The 24,228-nt window shown below is 42.3% G+C and overlaps 1 protein-coding gene across 1 annotated transcript in view; it reads left to right on the top strand.

Moving 5' to 3' along the window:
* The window catches only part of LOC120063686 (contactin-associated protein-like 5), a 191,697-nt gene that overhangs the window by 143,777 nt on the left and 23,692 nt on the right, over positions 1-24,228 (top strand). Inside the window, exons 11-17 of the mRNA XM_039013980.1 lie at positions 1,795-1,901; positions 2,785-2,904; positions 3,459-3,659; positions 21,411-21,567; positions 21,813-21,940; positions 22,080-22,250; positions 23,657-23,875. Of these exons, the coding sequence (XP_038869908.1) occupies positions 1,795-1,901; positions 2,785-2,904; positions 3,459-3,659; positions 21,411-21,567; positions 21,813-21,940; positions 22,080-22,250; positions 23,657-23,875 (1,103 nt within the window). The remainder of the gene's footprint in view (positions 1-1,794; positions 1,902-2,784; positions 2,905-3,458; positions 3,660-21,410; positions 21,568-21,812; positions 21,941-22,079; positions 22,251-23,656; positions 23,876-24,228) is intronic.

Raw genomic sequence — 24,228 nt, 5'->3', positions numbered from 1 at the left:
CCCATTTCTGAAGGACTTTGTATTCTCTTCCTGTGGTGAGGATTAAGCACTGTTTATGCTTGTGGAGTTCCAGTAATCAACACAATCAAATACATTCTTCCATTTCCGTCTTTAACCTTTTCAATAATGCTTACCTACTTACAATTGCGCAACCTCCACAGTAATGGACTAATCACTACAATCAAACAAGATTACTCCAACATCCTGGCAGTTGTTCTCTCTATCCTTTTACCTTTTCAGAATGTTTCAAAACAGTGATTAATCCTTCCTGCTGCTCAACACACTTCCTGTTTATTAATAGTAAAACATAGCAGAGCTAGGCCTCCATCTCTCTCCGTCACCAATTCTCCAGCTTTAAAACATTAATGAGCAGCTGTCATCCTCCAGGACCGTGCCAGGTTTAGGTTGATTGTCCCCTACCAGCCAGTGCAGGTTGACTGGCAGACCACAGCTTTCATGTGCCACCTCAGAGAGAGGCCAAGGGTCCCTCTGACTGTTCAATATAGCCATTAGGAGACATGCCCAACCCAGCGCTTTGGCTTGTGACATACATTACACAAAAGCAATTAATTTCTTTGTCACCGAGGAAACTAATTACGTAACACAAAAAGCTCTCAGAATATTGCTAATTTTGTTGAACAAGAGCGTTCCTCGCCATTCACTCTTACCACAAACTTCACTGACCGATGTATCGCAAGTTGATCAGCATCATTATATGGTCCACGAAAGCCTCTTCATTGTGCATGAATAAAAAAAGCACAGCAATAATTAAACCATCACCTGAACATTATCCGGAGAACAGTTGACTCCCTTTGTAGAGCTAAATAGGTAAATGGAATTTGAAATGGCTGTGTTGTATGCACAACCCCCACTAAATCAGAGCTCCTCCTGGGACAGGATTCACAATTAAAGCTTAATTAAATAATACGAATTAAAAAATCTGGTAATTTTGGATGTTCGAGAGGTATGAGGAAGGCACTATTAATCGAAGTGTCTTTCCATAGCCAATCAGACATTTCACTGGGAATGTTTCCTCATATTGTTAACAGGGAGATTGGTGAGGAGAGGGGGTTGGATTGCTTACACCTACCTTAGCCATGCATGTTTATGCAGTGACTTTGTTTACAAACTAATGCCTGCACAAACACCTGCCTTACACTGAAATCAGTTTGGCTGGTATCAATTGAATTTGAGACCCAACCAAAAAGAAAAATAACCAACATGTTATGAAAATTCGAACAGTAAACTCAATATTCTGTTTGGTAAAATCTTCTGACACTAAGGAGATTTGTATGCAGATGCTCTGATCTTTAAACAGCTCCCTGTGAGATTAGACTGTCATGAATAATTACAGCTGTTTTGTTAAGTAGATATCACAACACCTGTCATTGTCAGTCAAGTGGGAAAGGGGGATACCTAGTCAATTGTACAACTGAATGCCTTCAACTGAAATGTGTCTTCCGCATTTAACCCAATCCCTCTGAATCAGAGAACTGCCATAATCAACATCCACTTCTTCAGCACCCGGGGAACAGTGGTTTAACTGCCTTGCTCAGTGGCAGAACAACAGATTTTTAGCTTGTCAGCTCGGGTTACTAGCCCAACACTCTAACCAATAGTCTACCTGCAGCCCTAGTGTGTATGTTGTAGTGTCATCAAACCATTAACTCCAGCTAGTTCAGTAAGAGTGGGAGCAAACACATTGTTTTAGCATCGCTTTCTCCATGGCTTTGCCTCTCTGGTACCAGGTTACTTGTACTCCTTCCCACTGTCTGATCTTCCCTGTCTCTCCAGATGTCTGCCCAACTTCTGTGAACATGGAGGGCAGTGTTCACAGTCCTGGAGCCACTTCTACTGCGACTGCTCTGGCACAGGATACACTGGAGCCACCTGCCACAACTGTGAGTCCCCACCTGCTCTTCAGTCAATTCAGGAAGTGAAATTCCCATTCCAATTCTCTTCAATGCTTTTCAAGATTTGGTATACTTTCTGACTTGACCTGAAATGGAATTGACCCTGACCCTGCAATATACACTGTTTTATTTAAATAAACAATTTATTCTCACCATTTCCATATCTAATATGTTGTTGTAGTGCTTAGCCATTGATTGTTTTGCATACTTGGAGGGTGTTTGGTGAGATATGCGACTCTGTAATTATTGCTAGGCCACCATCACATTTGAAATGGAAATAACCTCTCTCTTTGACACTTATATGCACCACCCCGTAATCAATATGCACCACCCCGTAATCAATATACACCCTCAAACTCTGATAGGAATATACACCACCCCGTTATCAGACCCTGATACTCCACCCCATTGTTTTCATTTACATCATTAAGCAGACGCTCTTATCCAGAGCGACTTAGAGTAGGCTCGGGGATTCCAACCAGCGACCTTTCGGTTACTGGCTCACCACTCTTAACCGCCCATTATCAAACTGATAGGAATATACACCACCCCATTATCTAACTCTGAAGTTCCTGCAAGCAATTTTATTTTAGTAACATATTTTATTACATTTGTCATAGTATTCTCATTCTCCACTCCCACTCTCCACTCCCACGTGTGCTCCTCTGTAGCCATCTATGAGGCATGATGTTTCCCTGTATTCCTCTGTAGCCATCTATGAGGCATGATGTATCTCTGTGCTCCTCTGTAGCCATCTATGAGGCATAATGTATCTCTGTGCTCCTCTGTAGCCATCTATGAGGCATGATGTATCTCTGTGCTCCTCTGTAGCCATCTATGAGGCATGATGTTTCCCTGTGTTCCTCTGTAGCCATCTATGAGGCATCATGTGAGGCCTACCGGCTGACTGGCAGCTCCTCAGGCCTCTTCTCCATTGATCCAGATGGCAGTGGTCCTCTGGGGCCCACACAGGTCTACTGCAACATGATAGGTGAGCTGCCACCCTGGCCCTCTACCCTACATACATTTTTACACTGATGGCCTTTAGGATCTTTTTGTCAGACTAATCTAGGTTTACAGACAGAATGATGTTTTAAATCGGATTGCCGTTGATGATAATCCAACACTATTGTGATAATCAATCTCAGTATATCTCGTAGATCTTCATCCTATAGTATTCAGAGGCTTTATTTAAGGTCAGAACATTCTGGATTACATGCATTTTCCTTTTCCCTTAATCCCTTTATTTGGGAAGCAGCCACATTAGACCACTTCATATCTGTAAAATCACAATGCACTCTAGTGAGGTTGACCGAGACTGACTGGTAATTAAGGGAACTGTCAAATATGTAACTACCTCCCAGCTTGGTACAGGATCATGCATAATCATATTCAAATCACTCCTTAATGTCTCAATTGTATGAAATGCAGTGTATAATCAGTACTGTGCTTTCAGATTCTGACTCTGTGCCTTTTTACAGCCATTTTTTTTAGTGTCCAAAAAAACTAAACTAAAACCTGTTTCTTATCTGCTCTGTGTTGTAGAGAACAAGGTGTGGACAGTAGTGACCCACAACAACACAGATCCAGTCAGGGTCCAGGGTTCGACACTACAGAAGCCCTACATTATGAAGTTTAACTACAGCGCCTCACCTGAACAACTGATGGCCCTCGTGGCCAGGTCAGAGCAGTGTCAACAGGAAGTAGTATACAGCTGCAGGAAGTCCCGCCTCTTCAACACGTGGGGTGAGCCTTTCCAATATTGATTTGCAACATGTTGGAAACTTTCAGTTACAGATATTTTGCACATTTCACTAAGTAGGCATCTCAAGCACAACCAATTTAATACCAATTGCTTGTCTATATAGCGTTTGTATAGTCCCTGCTGTATGGGTTCTATTGAACAATGTTTGTGTGCCATCACATGGGGACTTGAAGACTCCATCTAGTTAGTTCTCTCATCGCTCGGGGAGACTATAGGTTCATCGTTTATGAAATATGTATGTAGTCAGATTTCTCTGAGGTGCAGTGTCACCGCAGACAATAAACAAGTGTATTATGCCCAAACAAGATCATTAAAAATAAAAGTTAGCTATTTTCAGGCCCAGTAGATATGAACAAAACATAATTGCTTTCGTTGTTTACTTGAATGCTTCCGAAACCACTGCTGTCGAAAGAAAAACACAGATCACTATAATTGGACTTGCAAACAAAATATGCTCCTTATATTGTCACGGTGATGCTCTTTCTGTCCTGCTGTATGAAATGTCTTTCTCATGCTACATCATAAGGAACCCTGCGGTTGTGGGCGGTGCAGTTGCCGTACCAGGCGGTGATACAGCCTGACAGGATGCTCTCAATGGTGCGTTTGTGAGGGTCTTAGGTGCCAAGCAAAATTTCCTCATCCTCCTGAGATTTAAGAGGCGCTATTGCGCCTTCTTCACTACACTATCTGTGTGGGAGGACCATTTCAGGTTGTCAGTGATGTGCGCGCCGAGGATCTTGAAGCTTTTCATCTTCTCCACTGCGGCCCCATTGATGGGGAAGGGGGGGTGCACCCTCTGCTGTTTCCTGAATTCCACAATCAGCTCTTTCGTTTTGTTGATGTTGAGGGAGAGGTATTTTATTAGAATCCCCATTAGCTGTTGCGAAATCAGCAACTACTCTTCCTGGGGTCTACACAAAACATGAAACATGACATAAAACAGAACATTAATAGACAAGAACAGAGTCACTCAGCTTTATGTAGGTGCCTGGCTATATGACTGTGCCATCAACTTGATAATAACGATATTTTGGAGGTTATTTCGTGTTTTTTTTAGCTAAAGTGAGCGATTTGTAATCTGAATAAAGGCCAAAATAATATTTGTAAAGGCCAAAACTTTATATTTCTGTTTTTAGAGGGAGAGAAACACTGGGCCAATTGTGCGCTGCCATATGGGACTCCCAATCATGGTCGGATGTGATACATAATAGTAATAATACGTTTTGTTGTAGTATTTGTTTTGTCTTCTCTGGTGGATGAAACTGAAATTGCAACCAATCACAGCCAACCTAAGACATTCATTTGAATATAGAATTCGCCCCCTACCCTCCTTCTAGGCAAGTCTATTGTCCAGCTACCTGCTAATAGCCATAATGGCACTGAACAACTTGACCATGTCTGTGTAAAAAAAGTATTTCCAGTAAGCAACAATTTGTTTACCTTCATTAGACAACTTTGTTCCAATATTTCTGTAATTCAGTGATATTTATTCCCATGGTAATTGGCAATTTGAACAAATATTTTTATAATTATTTTTTTAACGAAAGCATAAAGATGCTGATGAAGAAATACAGTACTGTACTGTTTATGCTTTTACATTTGGATAATACAGCATTTTGAAGATATAAGCGAACTGTTTATTAGGCTATAGCAGAACAGCATAACGTTCCGGACGGCCCTTGCTGTGCCTGGTGAGCAGTTGGTCAAGTTCTGTTGTCAGAAGAGGAATGGAAATGTCAGAGTGAACCGACGACATGATGAACCCGCCAGGTATGTTGACTCTGCCTGTTGGAGGTGGAGTTCCAGAGCTCACAGGTGTGCCTGGCATGGATTGTGACTCCATCTCGTTCATCGCCCTCTTCAACACGTCATTCTCCGCCAATGCCGCCTGGCTCTGGACCAATGCATCAGCTGTCGCCTGTATCTCTGCCCTCCGATAATGTTTCTCTTTCTGCTGGTCTTCCTTCAATGACTCAATCTCGGTCTTCAAAGTTTGAATCTGATCCATGTGCACCTTCATCAGATGAGCAGAATGGTACCACCCTGAGCCCCCATCGATTACAGTGACCTATGATAGAAACGGTAGATTAATTAAAAGTGACTCCAACACACAAATGCTGCGTACACATTTTAAGAATCTAGCAAAACGAACCACTTTCTTGGCAACCATGCGTTCTTTTCGGTGCAGCCCGTTGTCCAGCTCCACTGATCTCCATGGATGGTTGTCAGCATGTTTGTATGCTCTGCAAAAATATATTCACCTTTTTAGTACACAATCTATTTTTATTGAACCTTTATTTAATTATCGATTTTGTTACACAGTATGCCTACACATTGATGGGCTATATAAAAATATTTTCTTTAAAGAAATGCATTGAAACCAAAAAGTTCGTTTTGGTGATCCTCTCAGCTCCGACTCATTTTAAAAGTCCTCTTGTGGTTGCGGTCATAACACTGGAACGGGTAGCACCATAGAAAGAAGCTGGTTTGATGAAAACTATGTCCATTTTGTCTTTTCCCTTTGGTCGCAATCTCATTTTTTGCAGGTAGGGGTGTTCAGATCTACAGTAAGCCGGACTATAAAGAGTCTATTGTCCTGCTAATCGGGTTAAAAATGTTTGAAAACCTGTTTTCAAAATGCCACCAGCTGTCCATCACTACTGTATATAAAAACACAGCATCTTGTTAACATTCTTTATTGTAACCACAATGTCACAATTAACTTGTATCTAACTTTCCAATTACTTTTAGAGTTTGGGATTAAGTTGCTTAATATGATGGGGCTTCTATTCCAAGAAATGAAAAAGCCTCTGGGTTTCCTTTAAGATGGAACGGAAAATATGGCGTTGTACAACGTGACGGTCGGGAGTAGGCTATAGTACTTGGCTATTTAGCTAAAGAATCCCTGTGTTGTGCAGGCACGTGGGAGACCGGGGTTCAATTTCCTGACGGGGAGGAAGGAGTAGGCTGTCCTTGTAAATAAGATTTTGTTCTTAACTTCTCTGGGATATGTGGGACGGTAGCGTCCCACCTAACCAACAGCCAGTGAAATTGCAGGGCGCCAAATTCAAAACAACAGAAATCTCATAATTAAAATTCCTCAAACATACAAGTATAATACACCATTTTAAAGATAAACTTCTCGTTAATCCAGCCAAAGTGTCTGATTTCAAAAAGGATTTACGGCAAAAGCACACCTTGCGATTATGTTAGCTCAGTACATTGCCACAGAAAAACACAGCCATTTTTCCAGCCAAAGAGAGGAGTAACAAAAAGCAGAAATAGAGTTAAAATTTATCACTAACCTTTGATGATGATCTTCATCAGATGACACTCATAGGACTTCATGTTACACAATACATGTATGTTTTGTTCGATAAAGTTCATATTTATATCCAAAAATCTGAGTTTAGGCGGGACGCTACTGTCTCACTTGGCCAAAAGCCAGAGAAAATGCAGCGCGCCAAATTCAAATAAAATACTATAAAAATCAAACTTTCATTAAATCACACATGAAAGATACCAAATTGAAGCTACACTGGTTGTGAATCCAGCCAACATGTCAGAATTCAAATAGGCTTTTCGGCGAAAGCAAACAATGCTATTATCGGAGTTAGCACCATTGTAAACAAAGAGAGATAAGCATATTTCAACCCTGCAGGCGCGACACAAAACGCAGAAATAAAAATATAATTCATGCCTTACCTTTGACGAGCTTCTGTTGTTGGCACTCCAATATGTCCCATAAACATCACAAATGGTCCTTTTGTTCGATTAATTCCATCGATATATGTCCAAAATGTCCATTTATTTGGCACGTTTGATCCAGAAAAACACCGGTTCCAACTTGTGAAACATGACTACAAAATATCTCAAAAGTTACCTGTAAACTTTGCCAAAACATTTCAAACTACTTTTGTAATACAACTTTAGGTATTTTTTAACGTAAATAATCAATCTAATTGAAGACAGGATGATCTGTGTTCAATACAGGATTAAAACAATCTGTAGCATGCTTTCTGGTCACGAGCCTCTATCTAACAGGACACTTCAAGTGACCCTGATTCAAAATGGCCATACTTCTTCATTACACAAAGGAAAAACCCTCAACTAATTTCTAAAGACTGGTGACATCCAGTGGAAGCGGTAGGAACTGCAAGAAGGTCAATTAGAAATCTGTATTCCCAATGAAAATCCATTGAAAAGAGAGTGACCTCAAAATAAAAAAATCTGAAAGGTTTGTCCTCGGGTTTTTGCCTGCTAAATAAGTTCTGTTATACTCACAGACATGATTCAAACAGTTTTAGAAACTTTAGAGTGTTTTCTATCCAAATCTACTAACAATATGCATATCTTATCTTCTGGGGTTGAGTAGCTGGCAGTTTAATTTGGGTATGCTTTTCATCCAAACATCCAAACGACTTGCCTAGTTAAATAAAGGTTACACAAAGATCATAACATTTCTACACTATAATTGTAATCAAACCAATAGCCAAATGGAGATTCAGTCAAAATAAAAATTGCATTGATTTATCAAGACCAGTCCCCATGCTTGTCAAAGAGTAGTGTGAAACTGTGCTAAAATAGTTGTAGGCTATTGCTTCCAACTTCAATATGCTCTATAAATAAACAAGACCTACACTTTTCAGCACATTACTCAACACTAGTGAGACTCATGTCGCCTACAGTATATCGAAAAATATGATATGACTCTCCGCCAATAATTACATAGATAATAATTACATTGGAGGATATTTCTGTAATTCAGTGATATTTATTCCCATAGTAATTCGTTATGGATCCATAACTAAATAAACATCGGCATTTTGAAAGACTATTTTTATCATTATTTTATTAACAAAAGCATAAATATGCCATTAGTTACATTGTTTTAGTATGAATGTGCAGACTGGCACAAAGAACAGCAAGGAACGTTTCCCTAGTCAGCGCCATTATTAGTGCAATGCACCTTAAAGTGTTACTCTGTGCTACCTAGGGTGGAGTTCCACCCTTCCTCCTCCTTTCCCATGGGCTATGTCTGTCTTCTGTGAGCGACTCTGCGGCCCATCCCGTGCTCCCTGCCCTTGTGGCTTGAACCTTGCGCGCTTTAAGTGGATACAGCAGGAGAACTGCAAAGCAATCCCATTGTGCGCCACTCAGGAGCCATGACCAATATATATTGTCCTGCTAATAACAGGGTTAATAATATATCTGTGAATATCCAAGGGGATTTGATATAATAATAATAATCGCTTTGTTTAAAAAATATATATATTTTGGAGATTTAGTTTTTCAAATAATGTAAAATGAGCGAGGGGGGGGAAAGGGCATTCTTGAACATGGGGTGAGTCAGATTGTTATTTAGAATTATTTCTGTTTTTAGAGGGAGAGAAACCAAAAACCTACATTCATCTCACGGGTCTCCCAGTCGAGGCCGGCCCAGATATTGAACCAGCAACACAGCTTGCACTGCTGATGCAGTGTCTTAGCCCATTGCACCACTCAGGCGCTGTACAACGGGACTGGTTGGGAGTGGGCTACAGTACTACAGTAAGAGCAAAATAAAAAACCTTAGTGTAACAACAGTTTTAGTAAGTAATACTGTAGTCGTGCACAATTGTCAGTTTCTATTTAGGTTTATGTCGCCCATTCATTGTCAGTTAGAGACACAGTAGGACCCAAAAGTATAATCAGTGCTCTAACTGGATTACAGGCAACATTCGCACTGAGCTAAAGGGTAGAGCTGCCGCCATAAGACTCCTGAATAGGTAATCAAATGGCTACCCGGACTATTTGCATTGTGTGCCCCCCCCAACCCCTCTTTTACTCTACTGCTACTCTCTGTTCATCATATATGCATAGTCACTTTAACCATGTCTACATGTACATACTACGTCAATCAGCCTGACTAACCGGTGTCTGTATGTAGCCTCGCTACTTTCATAGCCTCGCTACTGTATATAGCCTGTCCTTTCACTGTTGTTTTTATTTCTTTACCTACCTATTGTTCACCTAATACCGTTTTTGCACTATTGGTTAGAGCCTGTAAGTAACCATTTCACTAAGGCCTACACCTGTTGTATTCAGCGCACGTGACAAATAAACTTTGATTTGATTTGAACTCCCCCTGGCGCTGGTCTGGAGCAATGAAGTGGTGACGCAGGGTACTGTACAACACCACAAATAACCTCTTAAGCCCCGCAGCATAATCGCTAAACGTTTAGTGGAGCAACCACTGTAATTCAGTCTCCTCAACTTGTTCAACAGCCACACCATTCATTACCAGATTCAGCTGAGTTTACTACTGGCCACCCATTCCAAAAGACTGCAACACTGTGTTAAGGGTTTCAGTGACTTCATTAGCTGTGGTTGCTGATGATATGTGACCATACTCGATTCTGTCTTATGTAGCAACATTTGAAATTGTGTTTTTTACATTGGATAAAAGTAGACACTCAGAGCTAGAAAATGGTATGTCATACACTACAGTTGAGGAACAATGGGAAAGAAATTCTGCTTTGAAAGTTATAAACTTGTAAGCCCACTTTTTAGAAAATGGCTTTGTTGGTACACCTAGCGGAGAGCTCTTCTTTGTCTACACTGTCGTGGCAATTTCCTGTATTACCAAATGAGGAGAGTTACAAACCACACACCAGTCAGTTATACTTAAACTTCATCTTTAATAATATGAGCTTTACAATAGCCCTTTGACTCTCAGATCAATTCAGTGTCTATAATGAATTCTGAGAGTCCCTGCAGTAGAATACAAAGATATTTTATAGCCAAGATACACCCCTCTCAAACTTACATGACGAACCACAGATCTTAGGAACAGTTCACAAAGAAAGAATTTTACTTGAGAGAGAAGTATCCCATAGCCAGATAGCATTCGCTATAAATTATCGTTCAGTTTGGTCTCGTTCCTGGTACTTCATAGTACAAAAACATTACCTCATCCAAGGCATAACTCAATTGTCAACTCTAGATACTCCCATCTCAAGTAAACTCCCTCTTGACCCCACTCCTGGACAAGCTCACTGAGGGGAGTGACTTGCGCACAGACATTGTAGAGACAAGTAATTAGTTCCCCATTAATCACGCCATCCCTTCACATGGTTTAACAGATACATTCACATATGAGGACAATGTTCCATTCTGTCCTGTTCCCTTTCTGATATTCTACATAGCACCAGAGACATGTAAAAGACAAGCTTGACCTCTCCCCTCTCTGGGCCCCAAGTGACTGAGCCCTGTTTGAGAAGGGAAAAGTGCAACTCCCAACACTATAGTCCAAAAGGAAACATTCTAATGACAAGTATCTCACATAAGCATATTATGTAAATAAAACTAATTCTGATTCATCCGCCACAACACCCATTCAGAATCGTTCACACCCCCTTAAGCCTGAGCCCAGCCCATCTCTTTAAGCAGTCACATGTGAGGCCATATGCTAAACAGTGAGTACGGTAGTGTACAAACAAGTCTAAAGGGTGATTATATTACGACTATCGACATGTATACAGTCGTTGCAGTGACATCATAAACATTATTTTGTCGTCTGACATCATACTTGTCATTATGAAAAGTATAAACACAAAAACGACATCAGCAGCCTGGTGGTCCAAAATAACAGGTGTATTTTAACACTAATAAACCCATCCGTTTAAAAAATAATTTTGTATATGTCAGTCCACCACGCCAGGCAACTAAAAGCACTTTTCTAAACAATGTTTTGGTTTGTTTCTATCTTGTTAGTTAGCTAATGTTATGTTGACTGGCTAGCAAGTTCAAATAATGACCATATCATATAGCTGACAATGTATTCATTATTACAGGGAAATAAAGTATATTTGTCACATGCACAGGCTCCAGAAGGTGTAAACGATACAGTGAAATAGTTACTTGCTTAGAGGAGTCAATTTGCAGTCAGCCAGTCAGATGTGCAGCCAGACTTATTAGCCACTCCTTTTGCCCCATCTCTTTCAACCATACAGTTGTTCAATTCCTCATCATTCCATGGAGCCTTAACAGTTCTAATAGTCAGTTTCTTAACAGGTACATGTTGATCAATAATTAGAAGAAGCAAGTTAATAAATGTGTCAAGTGCAGCATCTGGATGCTCCTTATTAATCAAATCAGACTCAACAAATATTTCTTACATCGTCCACATAAGAGTCACAGAAAAATCTTTTGTATGATCTCTTTTACACTATTTTAGAGCCAGCTTTTGGAAATGTGGCTTTCCTGGATATAGCCACTATAATGTGATCACTGCATCCAATGGGTACAGATACAGCTTTAGAACAAAGTTCTACAGCATTAGTAAAAATGTGATCAATACATGTGGATGATCTTGTTCCTGTAGTGTTTGTAAACAACCTGGTAGGTTGATTAATAACCTGAACCAGATTACAGGCACTGGTTACAGTAAGAAGCTTCCTCTTGAGTGGACAGCTTGATGAAAACCAGTCAATATTCAGGTCCCCAAGAAAGTAGACCTCTCCGTTTACATCACATACACGATCAAGCATTTCACACATACTATTTAGATACTGACTGTTAGCACTTGGTGGCCTATAGCAACACCCCAAAAAAGCTTTAGATGTGCCAAGTGAACCTGCAACCACAACACTTCAAAAACATTTGACATAAGATCTTAAGGTTATTTTCCTGGCACCACTCTGCCAGAGCCCTCAGCTTCTGAGGGCTCTGGCACAGTAGGCTGTGTAAAAAAGACAGACCTGCTCCTCCACCCCTCAACCTACATTTTCCTCACAGTCCCTTCAGTTTCTCTTGTCCTGTTAGTTTGTCTGTTTAGCCTACCATAGTTATCCATCACCCATCATAGCCCTGCCATTCCCAACCAATCAGAGCACTTGGAAAGACGCATCTGGACAATGCACCCACCCACTGAGGTCAAGGTGTTGTCGCTGTCCGAAGAAAGAAGACACACTATTTTTATTGTGAACAGTAACAAGAATACCTGAATGTGGTGCGTGCATCCAAATGTAAGTTGCAGGGGGAGTTATTGGTTTCTTTTTACATGTTTTGTAATAATGGGTCATTTCCACTAATAACGTAGTAACTATGATCAGTTTTCAGCCGTATGTTCAATTTACAGCTATTACTATTATTTAATGTTGGAGTTGCCACTACTGCTTGGCATGTTGTTTATAGTATGTAGCATTGTGCCCATTGCTGTAGGTGTCATTGTTTTATTGGTAAATATAGTTTTCATATGCACATGATACTGTAGCTCTTTCCATAGTGGCCTTCGTTCTAGAAGCTCGCTGCCATGTGCAAGCTTCTAGAACCCTACCAGAGAGGTCGTGGAGCTCACGCATGTGCAGAGTAATTCACGACCCTGTGGCTCTGGAGCAGGCAGGCTCTTGCACCAGGCCGGAGAGAAAGAGGGTGCCATAAATCTTTATCTTTCCATTCTCAGTAATTGGTTTCTCTCTCTCCGACAAGAGGTTCATCTTTAGGTTAATGTTTATGCTGCTAAGTTCATAGCCCTGTTTATATCTGTGTTATAGTAGTGTAATATTATGCTTATTTGTTCATGTTTATATAGTCTATCTATATTGCATAATTATGACACTTTACTGATACTGTTATGTTGTAGATGTTTTTGCTTTCTAGAAACACAATTCATTCAGATTAACACTAGTGCTATTACACCAAGATACACTCCCAGTCCAGATTCATGTTATATGACCAAAAGTGTGTTGGTAAAGAGGAACAGGAAATAAAACCCTGAAAAGAGAAGCATCAGCATTGTTCTGACTGGACATGCTGTGGAGGGGCAGAACCCAGAGAAGCATCAGCATTGTTCTGACTGGACATCCTGTGGAGGGGCAGAACCCAGAGAAGCATCGGCAGTGTTCTGACTGGACCTCCTGTGGAGGGTCAGAACCCAGAGAAGCATCAGCATTGTTCTGACCGGACCTCCTGTGGAGGGTCAGAAAATATATCACTCAGCATAATTTTACTAGCGGGTTAGGGCATTCACAGCCGACTGCACAGACAGGTGAGGGCATACTGTGGGCCATCATTGTAAATAAGAATTTGTTCTTAACTCTAAATGTTTACATTAAGAATCACAGAAAAACATATCAAAAAATTATTTTGCTTTCTTGTTTTGGTTAAAGCCTGGTTAAATAAAATAAATATCAGCCAACCGTTTTTATAGGCTGTCTCGACAATGTTGGTGATCAGGCCTACCACTGTTGTGTCGTCTGAAAACTTGATGATTGAGTTGGAGGCGTGTGTGGCAACTCAGTCATGGGAGTACAGGAGGGGGTTGAGCACGCACCTTTGTGGGGCCTCTGTGTTAAGGATTAGCATAGTGGAGGTGTTGTTGCCTACCTTCACCACCTTTGGTCAGTCAGGAAGCCCAGGAACCAACTACACAGGGCCTCAAGCTTAGTGATGATAGCTTAACTTGATGATGAGCTTGGAGGGCACTCTAGTTTTGAAGACTGGGCTTTAGTAGATAAGCAGCATTCTTACATAGGCATTATTGTTCTCCAGATGGGATAGGGCAGTGTGATGGCGATTGCATCATCCATGGATCTGTTGGGACAATATACAAATTGTAGTGGGTCTAGGGTGTCAGGTAAGGTGGAGGTGATATGTTCCTTAACTAGCCTCTCAAAGAATTTCATGATGACAGAAGTGACCTTTGCCTTCTTGGGTACAGAAACAATGGTGGACATCTTGAAGCAAGTGGAGACAACAGACTGGGATAGGGATAGATTGAATATGTCCGTAAACAGTCCAGCCAGCTGGTCTGCTCATGCTCTGAGGACATACCTTGGATGCGGTCTGTGCCAGCAGCCTTGCGAGGGTAAGCACGTTTAAATGTTTCGCTCACATCGACCACGGAGAACGAGAACATGTAGTCCTCGTGAGGGGCGGTGTTTCCCTCGTCGGCGGCACTGTGTTTTCCTTCGAAGCTGGCAAAAAGGTGTTTAGCTTGTCTGGGAGCAAGGCATTGGTGTCCGTGACATGGCTGGTTTACCCTTTCTAATCCGAGATTGTCTGGAGTCCCTGCCACATAAGTCTCATGTCTGAGCCGTTGAATTGTGACTCCACTTAGTCTCTTTACTAAACAGTCTTTACCATGGGTACTTCTGTTTAAGTTTCTGCCTATCGCAAGGGAGGAGCAGAATGGAGTCGTGATCTGATTTGCTGAAGGGAGGGCCTTGTAGCCATCCCGGAATGGGGAGGAGCAGTGGTCAAGAGTTCTTGATGAGTGAGTAGCACAGGCAATGTGTTGATAAAACTTCAGTAGAGTTTCCCTCAGATTTTCTTTATTAAAGTCCCCAGCTACAATATATGTGGTTACCAGTTTGCACAAAGTCCAGTGTAGTTCCTTGAAAGCCATTGCGGTCTCGGCTTGAGGGAATATACTCGGCCTTGACGATGACCGAAAATAATTCTCGTTGGAGGTAATGCGGTCTGCATTTGATAGTGAGGTATTCCAGATCGGGAGAACAAAGGACTTGCGTTCCTGTACGTTACCACAACCTGCATACAGAGTTTGAAGCACAATAGACCAATATAGCTACTGTAGTAGGTCAAAGCTGTGTGCTGGCTAGAGCATGGGTGCAGTGTGCATGGTGGTGCTCATGTGAAATTTCTTTCTTATTCGACTTCAGACCAATGTCTACTTCTTTAGTTATTTGTTTTTTGTTTTTAATTCTATGTTTTTTACACAGGAAGGTGATTATACAACATTATAATACAGCAGTACAAGTAAAGTAAAAATACACAATCATGACAAATGGCAACAGAAATAATGTAGTTATTAGTATTTATTTAATAATAACAGCTGATTTTCCAGATGGAAGCGAAAAAAACAGAAACACATTTCAGACAATTTGGAGGAAACTGGGAAAAACGTTTTACAAGCTTCTGGAAAATACACAAATAATCAACATGTAGCCTACCCATTAACTATTTACTTATTGACTGTCACATTAGGTAGCTTGGAGAGGAAGGCATGAAGTGGTACAAATTGCTCTGTGTTTTGCGCCAGCAGAGGGACTGTGCTATTTCTCACTCTGACATCCTAGTCATCCACCTCAGTGAAAGCAACTAGTGATAAACCAAGGGGATGGCACTGGTGTGGCAGAGGCGCGGATTTAGACGGTGTTTGAGGTGGTCATCCGAATATTTCCCGGGACAGTGGTGGTCTTCTCCATTGGGACCAGAAGATAAACAAGTGCATAGACAGGGCCCTGCACTCCCTCAATCAGCTGGTGTATGCATTTCAAGGACACACAATCCGCCACCCTGCCATTAAGCAGTGTGTCCCTGGGATGTACCGTAGGGTTGGAATGCATCTGACTGATGAGAGCAATGACGTATTCCTTGAGTATTGAGAGTTGGTCTCTTCAGTCTCCACCGTCTCCGTAGTAACAAGACACACACAGTAGAACACACACCACTGTCCCTGTCCATTGCCACTCAACAATGCTCTTTTAAGAGCCACCTAATAGAAAAAATAAGCACACAATGTGCGGGCCGGTGTGTGTGTGTCAGGACTAGGAGGGAGGTGTCAAAGGGAATGGTTGAAATGTATCCTCCGAGAGGTGAACCCAGGACCTTCAGATCCCATGATTTTGACGTTAATGCTTTACCCTGTCATGAACACATTTGTCTTGACACTCTATTTAATGGACAGTCTGGAGATGACAGGAAGATGTTGTTGTTGTTCATTCACCCAGTACTGATTGAACGTTTATTTATTTAGCTTGGTAAAAAGAAAAATGTCTCAAACAGTTGTGTTGAAAACGGTAACATTGGTAACCAGGTTAGCAAGCATGGTGTTTTCTTTTGAATATGCAAAGGTCACGCAAGCAAGCAAAAATGTTGGTGTTGAATGCAAGAATGTGCACCCGCACACCCCTGGCTACTTTTTACTTGGATGGCAACTTCAGGTTTTCAGGAATACATTGAAAGTAACTTTACACTGTATTAAACAGTCAGCGCAAATTTGGAGTATTACCTTGACTAACCTGTACCCCCGCACATTGACTCGATACTGGTATCACCTATATATAGCCTTGTTATTTTTATTTTATTGTGTTACTTTTTTCATTTTATTTTATTACTTTAGTTTACTCAGTAAATATTTTCTTAACTCCTTCTTGAACTGCAGTGATGGTTAACGGCTAGTAAATAAGCATTTAATTTTAAGGTCTACACCTGTGTCACCCCCTGACCATAGTAAGCTGTTTATTCTCTGTGTTGGTTGGGGCGTGATAGTGACTTGGGTGGGTCATCTAGGTGTTTTGTATTTCTATGGTGGCCTGATATGTTTCCCAATCAGAGGCAGCTGTTTATCATTGTCTCTGATTGGGGATCATATTTAGGTAGCCATTTTCCTCATTTGTGTTTGTGGGATCTTGTCTATGTTTAGTTGCCTGTCAGCAGGTATTCACCCCCCTTGGCATTTTTCATATTTTGTTGCATTACGACCTGTAATTTAAATAGATTTTTATTTGGATTTCACTTCTTTCAGAAAATGTTAAAATAAATCTGGTGCAACCAATTACCTTCAGAAGTCACATAATTAGTTAGATGGAACACAGGTGAACTTTTTTTAAGTGTCACATGATCTGTCACATGATCTCAGTATATATCCAACTGTTCTGAAAGGCCCCATAGTCTGCAACATCACTAAGCAAGAGGCAACACCAGGAAAGTGGCACCATGAAGACCAAGGAGCTCTCCAAACTGGTCAGGGACAAAGTTGTGGAGAAGTACAGATCATGGTTGGGTTCTAAAAATATATCTGAAACTTTGAACATCCCACAGAGCACCATTAAATCCATTATTAAAGAATGTAAAGAATATGGCACCACAACAAACCTGCCAAGAGAGGGCCGTCCACCAAAACTCATAGACCAAACAAGGAGGGCATTCATCAGAGAGGCAACAAAGAGACAAAGATAACCCTGAAGGAGCTGCAAAGCTCCACAGCGGAGATTGGAGTATCTGTTCATAGGAACACTTTAAGCCATACACTCCACAGAGCTAGTCTTTACAGAAGAGTGGTCAGAAAAAAGCAACCAAACACGTTTGGTGCTCGCCAAAAGGCATGTGGGAGACTCCCCAAACATATGGAAGAAGGTACTCTGGTCAGATGAGACAACTGAGCTTGTGGTCATCAAGGAAAATGCTATGTCTGTAGCAAACCCAACACCTCTCATCACCTGAGAACACCATCCCCACAGTGAGGCACGGTAGTGGCAGCATCATGCTGTGGGGGTGTTTTTCGTCAGCAGGGACTGAGAAACTGGTTAGAATTGAAGAAATGATGGACGGCGCTAAATACAGGGAAATACCTTGAGGGAACCTGTTTCAGTCTTCCAGATATTTGAGACTGGGACGGAGGTTCACCTTCCAGCAGGACAATGACCCTAAGCATACTGCTAAAGCAACACTCGAGTGGTTTAAGGGAAAACGTTAAAATGTCTTGGAAGGGGCTAGTCAAACAGTGGAACCCGTCCAACTTGAAGGAGCTGGAGCAGTTTTGCTTTGAAGAATGGGCAACAATCCCAGTGCCTAGATGTGCCAAGCTTATAGAGACATACCCCAAGAGACTTGCAGCTGTAATTGCTGCAAAATGTGGCTTTGGGGGGGTGAAAAGTAATGCACTCTCAAGTTGTCCGTTTTTTGTCTTATTTCTTGTCTGTTTCACAAGGAAAAATATTTTGCATGTTCAAAGTGGTAGACATGTTGTGTAAATCAAATGATACAAACCCCCCCCATCGATTATAATTCCATGTTGTAAGGCAACAAAATAGGAAAAATGCCAAGGGGGGTGAATACTTTCGCAATTTCCCAAAGTTTGGTGTTCATCAATCAATCAAATGGTGCTATACAGAAACCCAGCCCAAAACCCCAAACAGCAAGCAATGCAGATGTAGAAGTACGGTGGCTTGGAAAAACTCCCTAGAGGAACCAGGCTCTGAGGGGTGGCCAGTCCTCTGTTCTAACGTTCATAGATGACCAGCAGGGGGACCAGCAGGGTCAAATAATATCACAGTGGTTGTAGAGGGTGCAGGTCAGTTGGCAGGTTAGTATCTCAGGAGTAAATGTCAGTTGGCTTTTCATTGCTGAGCATTCAGAGGTCGAGACAGCAGGTGCGGTAGAGCGAGAGAGAGAGTCAAAAACAGCAGCTCCGGGACAGAAGGTGCATACTTAAATTCAAATAAAACACCAGATATGACAGGAGAATTACACCAGATATAACAGACTGACCCTAACCCCCTGGCACATAGACTATTGCAGCATAGATACTGGAGACTGAGACAGGGGTGGGTCGGGGGACACTGTGGCCCCGTCCAACAATACCTCCAGACAGGGCCAAACAGGCAGGATATAACCCCACCCACTTTGCCAAAACAGCCTCCACACCACTAGAGGGATATCAACAGACCACCAACTTACTACCCTGAGACAAGGCTGAGTATAGCCCATGAAGATCTCCTCCGCCGACGTGGTTAAACAATATCCCTATACTCGCACCAGTTTTAGCCTTAGCCAGCACCATCTTTAGATTAGCCTTTACGTCGGTAGCCCTGCCCCCTGGTAAACAGTGTATGGATGATTATTTTTAAGTCTAATATTGCAGGTAATGGAGTCACCAATGACTAGGGTTTTCAATTTGTCAGAGCTAATGGTGGGAGGCTTCGGCGGGAGGCCTCAGACCCCATAACGGGTTTTAGGAGACACCTGAGAAGGCTTGTCCTCTGACTCCGACTCATTGCTCAATGGGGAGAACCGGTTGAAAGTTTCTGTCAGTTGAATGAGCAACACCGATTTGAGTATGCAGACAACATTTCTTTCCAGAAGAATTGAGAATATTGTCCGGCTGCGGGGACTCTGTGAGGGGATTTATACCACTATATGTACTTACTGGTGGCACAGACATTGTTTCATCCTTACCTACACTTAAATTGCCCTTGCCTAACAATTGCATCTGAAGCTGTGCTTGCAACATGGCTATTCTCATCATAAGGCGATAGTTCTCCTGTATATTATGAGTACAGCGACTGCAATTAGATTGTGTAACTGGTGTGAAATGGCTAGCTAGTGCTAGCCTTTCAATCGGTGACGTGTCACTTGCTCTGAGACCTTGAAGTAGTTATTTCCCTTGCTCTTCAAGGGCCGTGGCTTTTGTTGAGCGATAGGTAACGATGCTTCGAGGGTGTCAGTTGTTGATGTGTGCAGAGGGTCCCTGGTTCAGAGGGGCAAGGAGAGGGACGGAGAACTATTACATTTGGTGCGTTGGCTGGGAATGTAACAGCATTGCTTCCTTCCCTCTCCTCGCCCCTACCTAGGCTCGAACCAGGGACCCTCTGCACACATCAACAACAGTCATCCTTGAAGCATCGAGGAGAGGGACGGAAGCAATGCTGTGAGGCAGTCGATGTGTGCAGAGGGTCCCTGGTTCGAGCAATAGCAGGCAATAGCAGGCAAGGACTAGCAATAACGAGCAATAGCAGGCAAGGATGTTCACTATCTTGTTTTTGCTTATTTGTTTGTGCTCTGATTACACACAAGTATCAAGGCCAACATTTTACACAGTTGACTTCAGCCATGTGAAAAACCTTCCATAACAAAATATACCTAGCTTCCTTTGCTTGTAGCTTGCCTCTTATCCGACTGGTGTTAGCTAGCTACTAGCGCTGTTGCTGCACAACCCAAGTGCTTTGGTCCGGTTTTAGAACTCTGAGATTTGGCTGAGAAGATGATAGCATTGTCAGAAGTGCTTCAAAAAGGTAGCACATCATTGGTTCTTAATGGACAGAAATTAGCATGTGAGAGCGATAAGATGTACATTTAATCAAAACTGTTGCCCCTACAAACTTATTCAGGAAAGTCTAAAGGTCACTTTATGGAAGCTGAAGTCTCGTTGTTATCTGGCGCCTAGATATTGAGCTAGGTCAGGGCAGTTATCATTTTTTATAACGACCCTGTTAAAAATCCGGTTCTCTGTAACGGCCGCACGGCTCATGAGCAGAGGCATCAAGTTGATTTGCGAATGTACATAGACATTTCCTCCAAAACAATTCATCTTATTTACATATAATTTGTTATTCCCTAAACCATTTTTATATTCAGTGATCTATTCAGCTTTGTTTCAATTGAGTAACAATGTAAATTTGACATGATGAACAAAGGCAGAAGAATACTGGATATCAAGCTTTGATGCTGTGTAATCCGTTATCCCACAAAATACGCTGTCAGTGTCAGGCAGTGTGACTTGAATAGTACCACTGTCACAAACCCCCCATGACCACACTTCAAATGACTCTCATTACATTACTCATTACATCCCATTATATGGTCCCCACCCTCCTGTGTTAAAAGTACAGTCTAAGTGCTGAGAGGCTGCTCACTGCAGGCCCATAGTGTCTCTCAGGCAGTCATGTTGTGTTGATAGAAGCCTATATCTATGCAGAGGGCTGAGAGGCTACTTCCTGCAGGCCTGTAGTGTCTCAGGCAGAGTCATGTTGTGGGACAGAAGACTGTAGCAGGGCCACTTGCAGATGCTCCAGGAAATGAGCCCTGCGAGTCTAACTGACATCACTGAGGACTCATTGACACAATGCCATGGGATACCAAAAGATGCCCAGGGCTCTAATCACATTCACTGTGCAGATTCTGTTTTTCTACATGTGGACCTAATTGTAATCCTGTGACTGGTCCAGATGGCAGCCCGCTGTCCTGGTGGGTGGACCAGGGTGGAGAGAGACGAACCTACTGGGGAGGCTTCCTGCCAGGTGTTCAGCAGTGCTCCTGCAGCCTGGATGAGAACTGCATGGACATGAACTACTTCTGCAACTGTGATGCCGACACAGACTCATGGTAACTAGGCAAATATGTCTCTCTGTCTACTGTCCATCAATATGATTTAGCTACAAATGTTCTTGTGCTTGTCCATCTATATTTCTACATTTTAGCAGTATTCAGTATATTACCTTGTGTCAGATGGAGATTTTCTGGAAGAGACCAAATGTATCAGCTTAAGTGGGTCATGACAGTGGTGGGAGGGGTTCATCATTGTTTGATTCCTTCCACAGAGAGCATACTCTCCTCTCTGTCTATTGCAGGGCTAATGACACAGGAGTACTTTCCTACAAAGAGCACTTACCAGTGACTGAGATCGTGATTGGAGACACCAACAGAACTGGCTCTGAGGCGCTCTACAGAATCGGCCCGCTGCGTTGTTATGGCGACAGTAGGTGAACTGTTCTATTTTGTAACATGTTTATCTTACACATGGTCCTTTTGAACATCCTTGTTTTTCCTGGCAAAATGCTGAGTAAATATTGACTGTGTTCAAAACGTAGAAAATACTTGTATTTCCTGTTTTCTAGAGTCTGTGTGGAATGCAGCGTCCTTCTACCAGGAGTCATCCTACCTGCACTTCCCCACCCTCCAGGCAGAGCTCAGCACTGACATCTCCTTCTACTTCAAGACCAGCGCTCCCTCAGGAGTCTTCCTGGAGAACCTGGGCCTCAAGGACTTCATCAGAGTGGAGCTCAGCTGTGAGTCTGTGGACCACACACACACACTCACATGAGAGCATGAGAATGCCACACACAGGCACACACACACACACTCCAAGCAGACTTACACTTGATAATCCAAATTATAAGATGTATAATAAAGTACAAATACAGTCAACTTAGCTACAGCACTATATCATCAAGCTGTCAACTTAGCTACAGCCCTATATCATCAAGCTGTCAACTTAGCTACAGCACTATATCATCAAGCTGTCAACTTAGCTACAGCACTATATCATCAAGCTGTCAACTTAGCTACAGCCCTATATCATCAAGCTGTCAACTTAGCTACAGCCCTATATCATCTAGCTGTCAACTTAGCTACAGCACTATATCATCAAGCTGTCAACTTAGCTACAGCCCTATATCATCAAGCTGTCAACTTAGCTACAGCCCTATATCATCAAGCTGTCAACTTAGCTACAGCACTATATCATCAAGCTGTCAACTTAGCTACAGCCCTATATCATCAAGCTGTCAACTTAGCTACAGCCCTATATCATCAAGCTGTCAACTTAGCTACAGCCCTATATCATCAAGCTGTCAACTTAGCTACAGCACTATATCATCAAGCTGTCAACTTAGCTACAGCCCTATATCATCAAGCTGTCAACTTAGCTACAGCCCTATATCATCAAGCTGTCAACTTAGCTACAGCCCTATATCATCAAGCTGTCAACTTAGCTACAGCCCTATATCATCAAGCTGTCAACTTAGCTACAGCCCTATATCATCAAGCTGTCAACTTAGCTACAGCACTATATCATCAAGCTGTCAACTTAGCTACAGCACTATATCATCAAGCTGTCAACTTAGCTACAGCACTATATCATCAAGCTGTCAACTTAGCTACAGCCCTATATCATCAAGCTGTCAACTTAGCTACAGCCCTATATCATCAAGCTGTCAACTTAGCTACAGCCCTATATCATCAAGCTGTCAACTTAGCTACAGCACTATATCATCAAGCTGTCAACTTAGCTACAGCACTATATCGTCAAGATCATTTCTATTGGTTGAAATAACAGTTTGCCATCACAGCAGCAACATTTGTGACCTGTTGCCACAAGAAAAGGGCAACCAGTGAAGAACAAACATCATTGTAAATACAACCCATATTTATGTTTATTTATTTCCCCTTTTGTACTATTTGCACATAATATGTAATTTGTAATGTCTTTATTCAACTTTTGTGAGTGTAATGTCTACTGTACATTTGTATTGTTTATTTAGATCACTTGCTTTGACAATGTTAACATATGTTTCCTATGCCAATAAAGCCCTTAAATTGAAATGAGAGAGAGAGGGAGAGAGAGAATGAATGTTTGAAGGATGAGTTCTCTGCGACCTGACTGTCAGCTTGTGTCCCTGTTCTGTTCCCTCAGCTCCGTCCGTGGTGACGTTCTCCTTTGACGTGGGAAACGGGCCGGTGGACCTGGCCGTCAAGTCCCACGTGCCCCTGAATGACAGGCAGTGGCACTATGTGAGGGCGGAGCGCAGTGTGAAGGAGGCCTCACTGCAGGTGGACCAGCTGCCCATGCGCTTCCTGGAAGCTCCATCTGAGGGACACCTCCGCCTCCGGCTCAACAGCCAGCTGTTTGTGGGTAGGACTGGCCTCATAGTCTCAGTCTCAACAGCCAGCTGTTTGTGGGTAGGACTGGCCTCATAGTCTCAGTCTCAACAGCCAGCTGTTTGTGGGTAGGACTGGCCTCATAGTCTCAGTCTCAACAGCCAGCTGTTTGTGGGTAGGACTGGCCTCATAGTCTCAGTCTCAACAGCCAGCTGTTTGTGGGTAGGACTGGCCTCATAGTCTCAGTCTCAACAGCCAGCTGTTTGTGGGTAGGACTGGCCTCATAGTCTCAGTCTCAACAGACAGCTGTTTGTGGGTAGGACTGGCCTCATAGTCTCAGTCTCAACAGCCAGCTGTTTGTGGGTAGGACTGGCCTCATAGTCTCAG

The sequence above is a fragment of the Salvelinus namaycush genome, chromosome 19, assembly GCF_016432855.1.
Source record: "Salvelinus namaycush isolate Seneca chromosome 19, SaNama_1.0, whole genome shotgun sequence".
Lineage (NCBI taxonomy): Eukaryota > Metazoa > Chordata > Actinopteri > Salmoniformes > Salmonidae > Salvelinus > Salvelinus namaycush.
The sequence above is the reverse complement of the archived record's forward strand: the minus strand, read 5'-3'. Positions and strand labels throughout refer to the sequence as shown.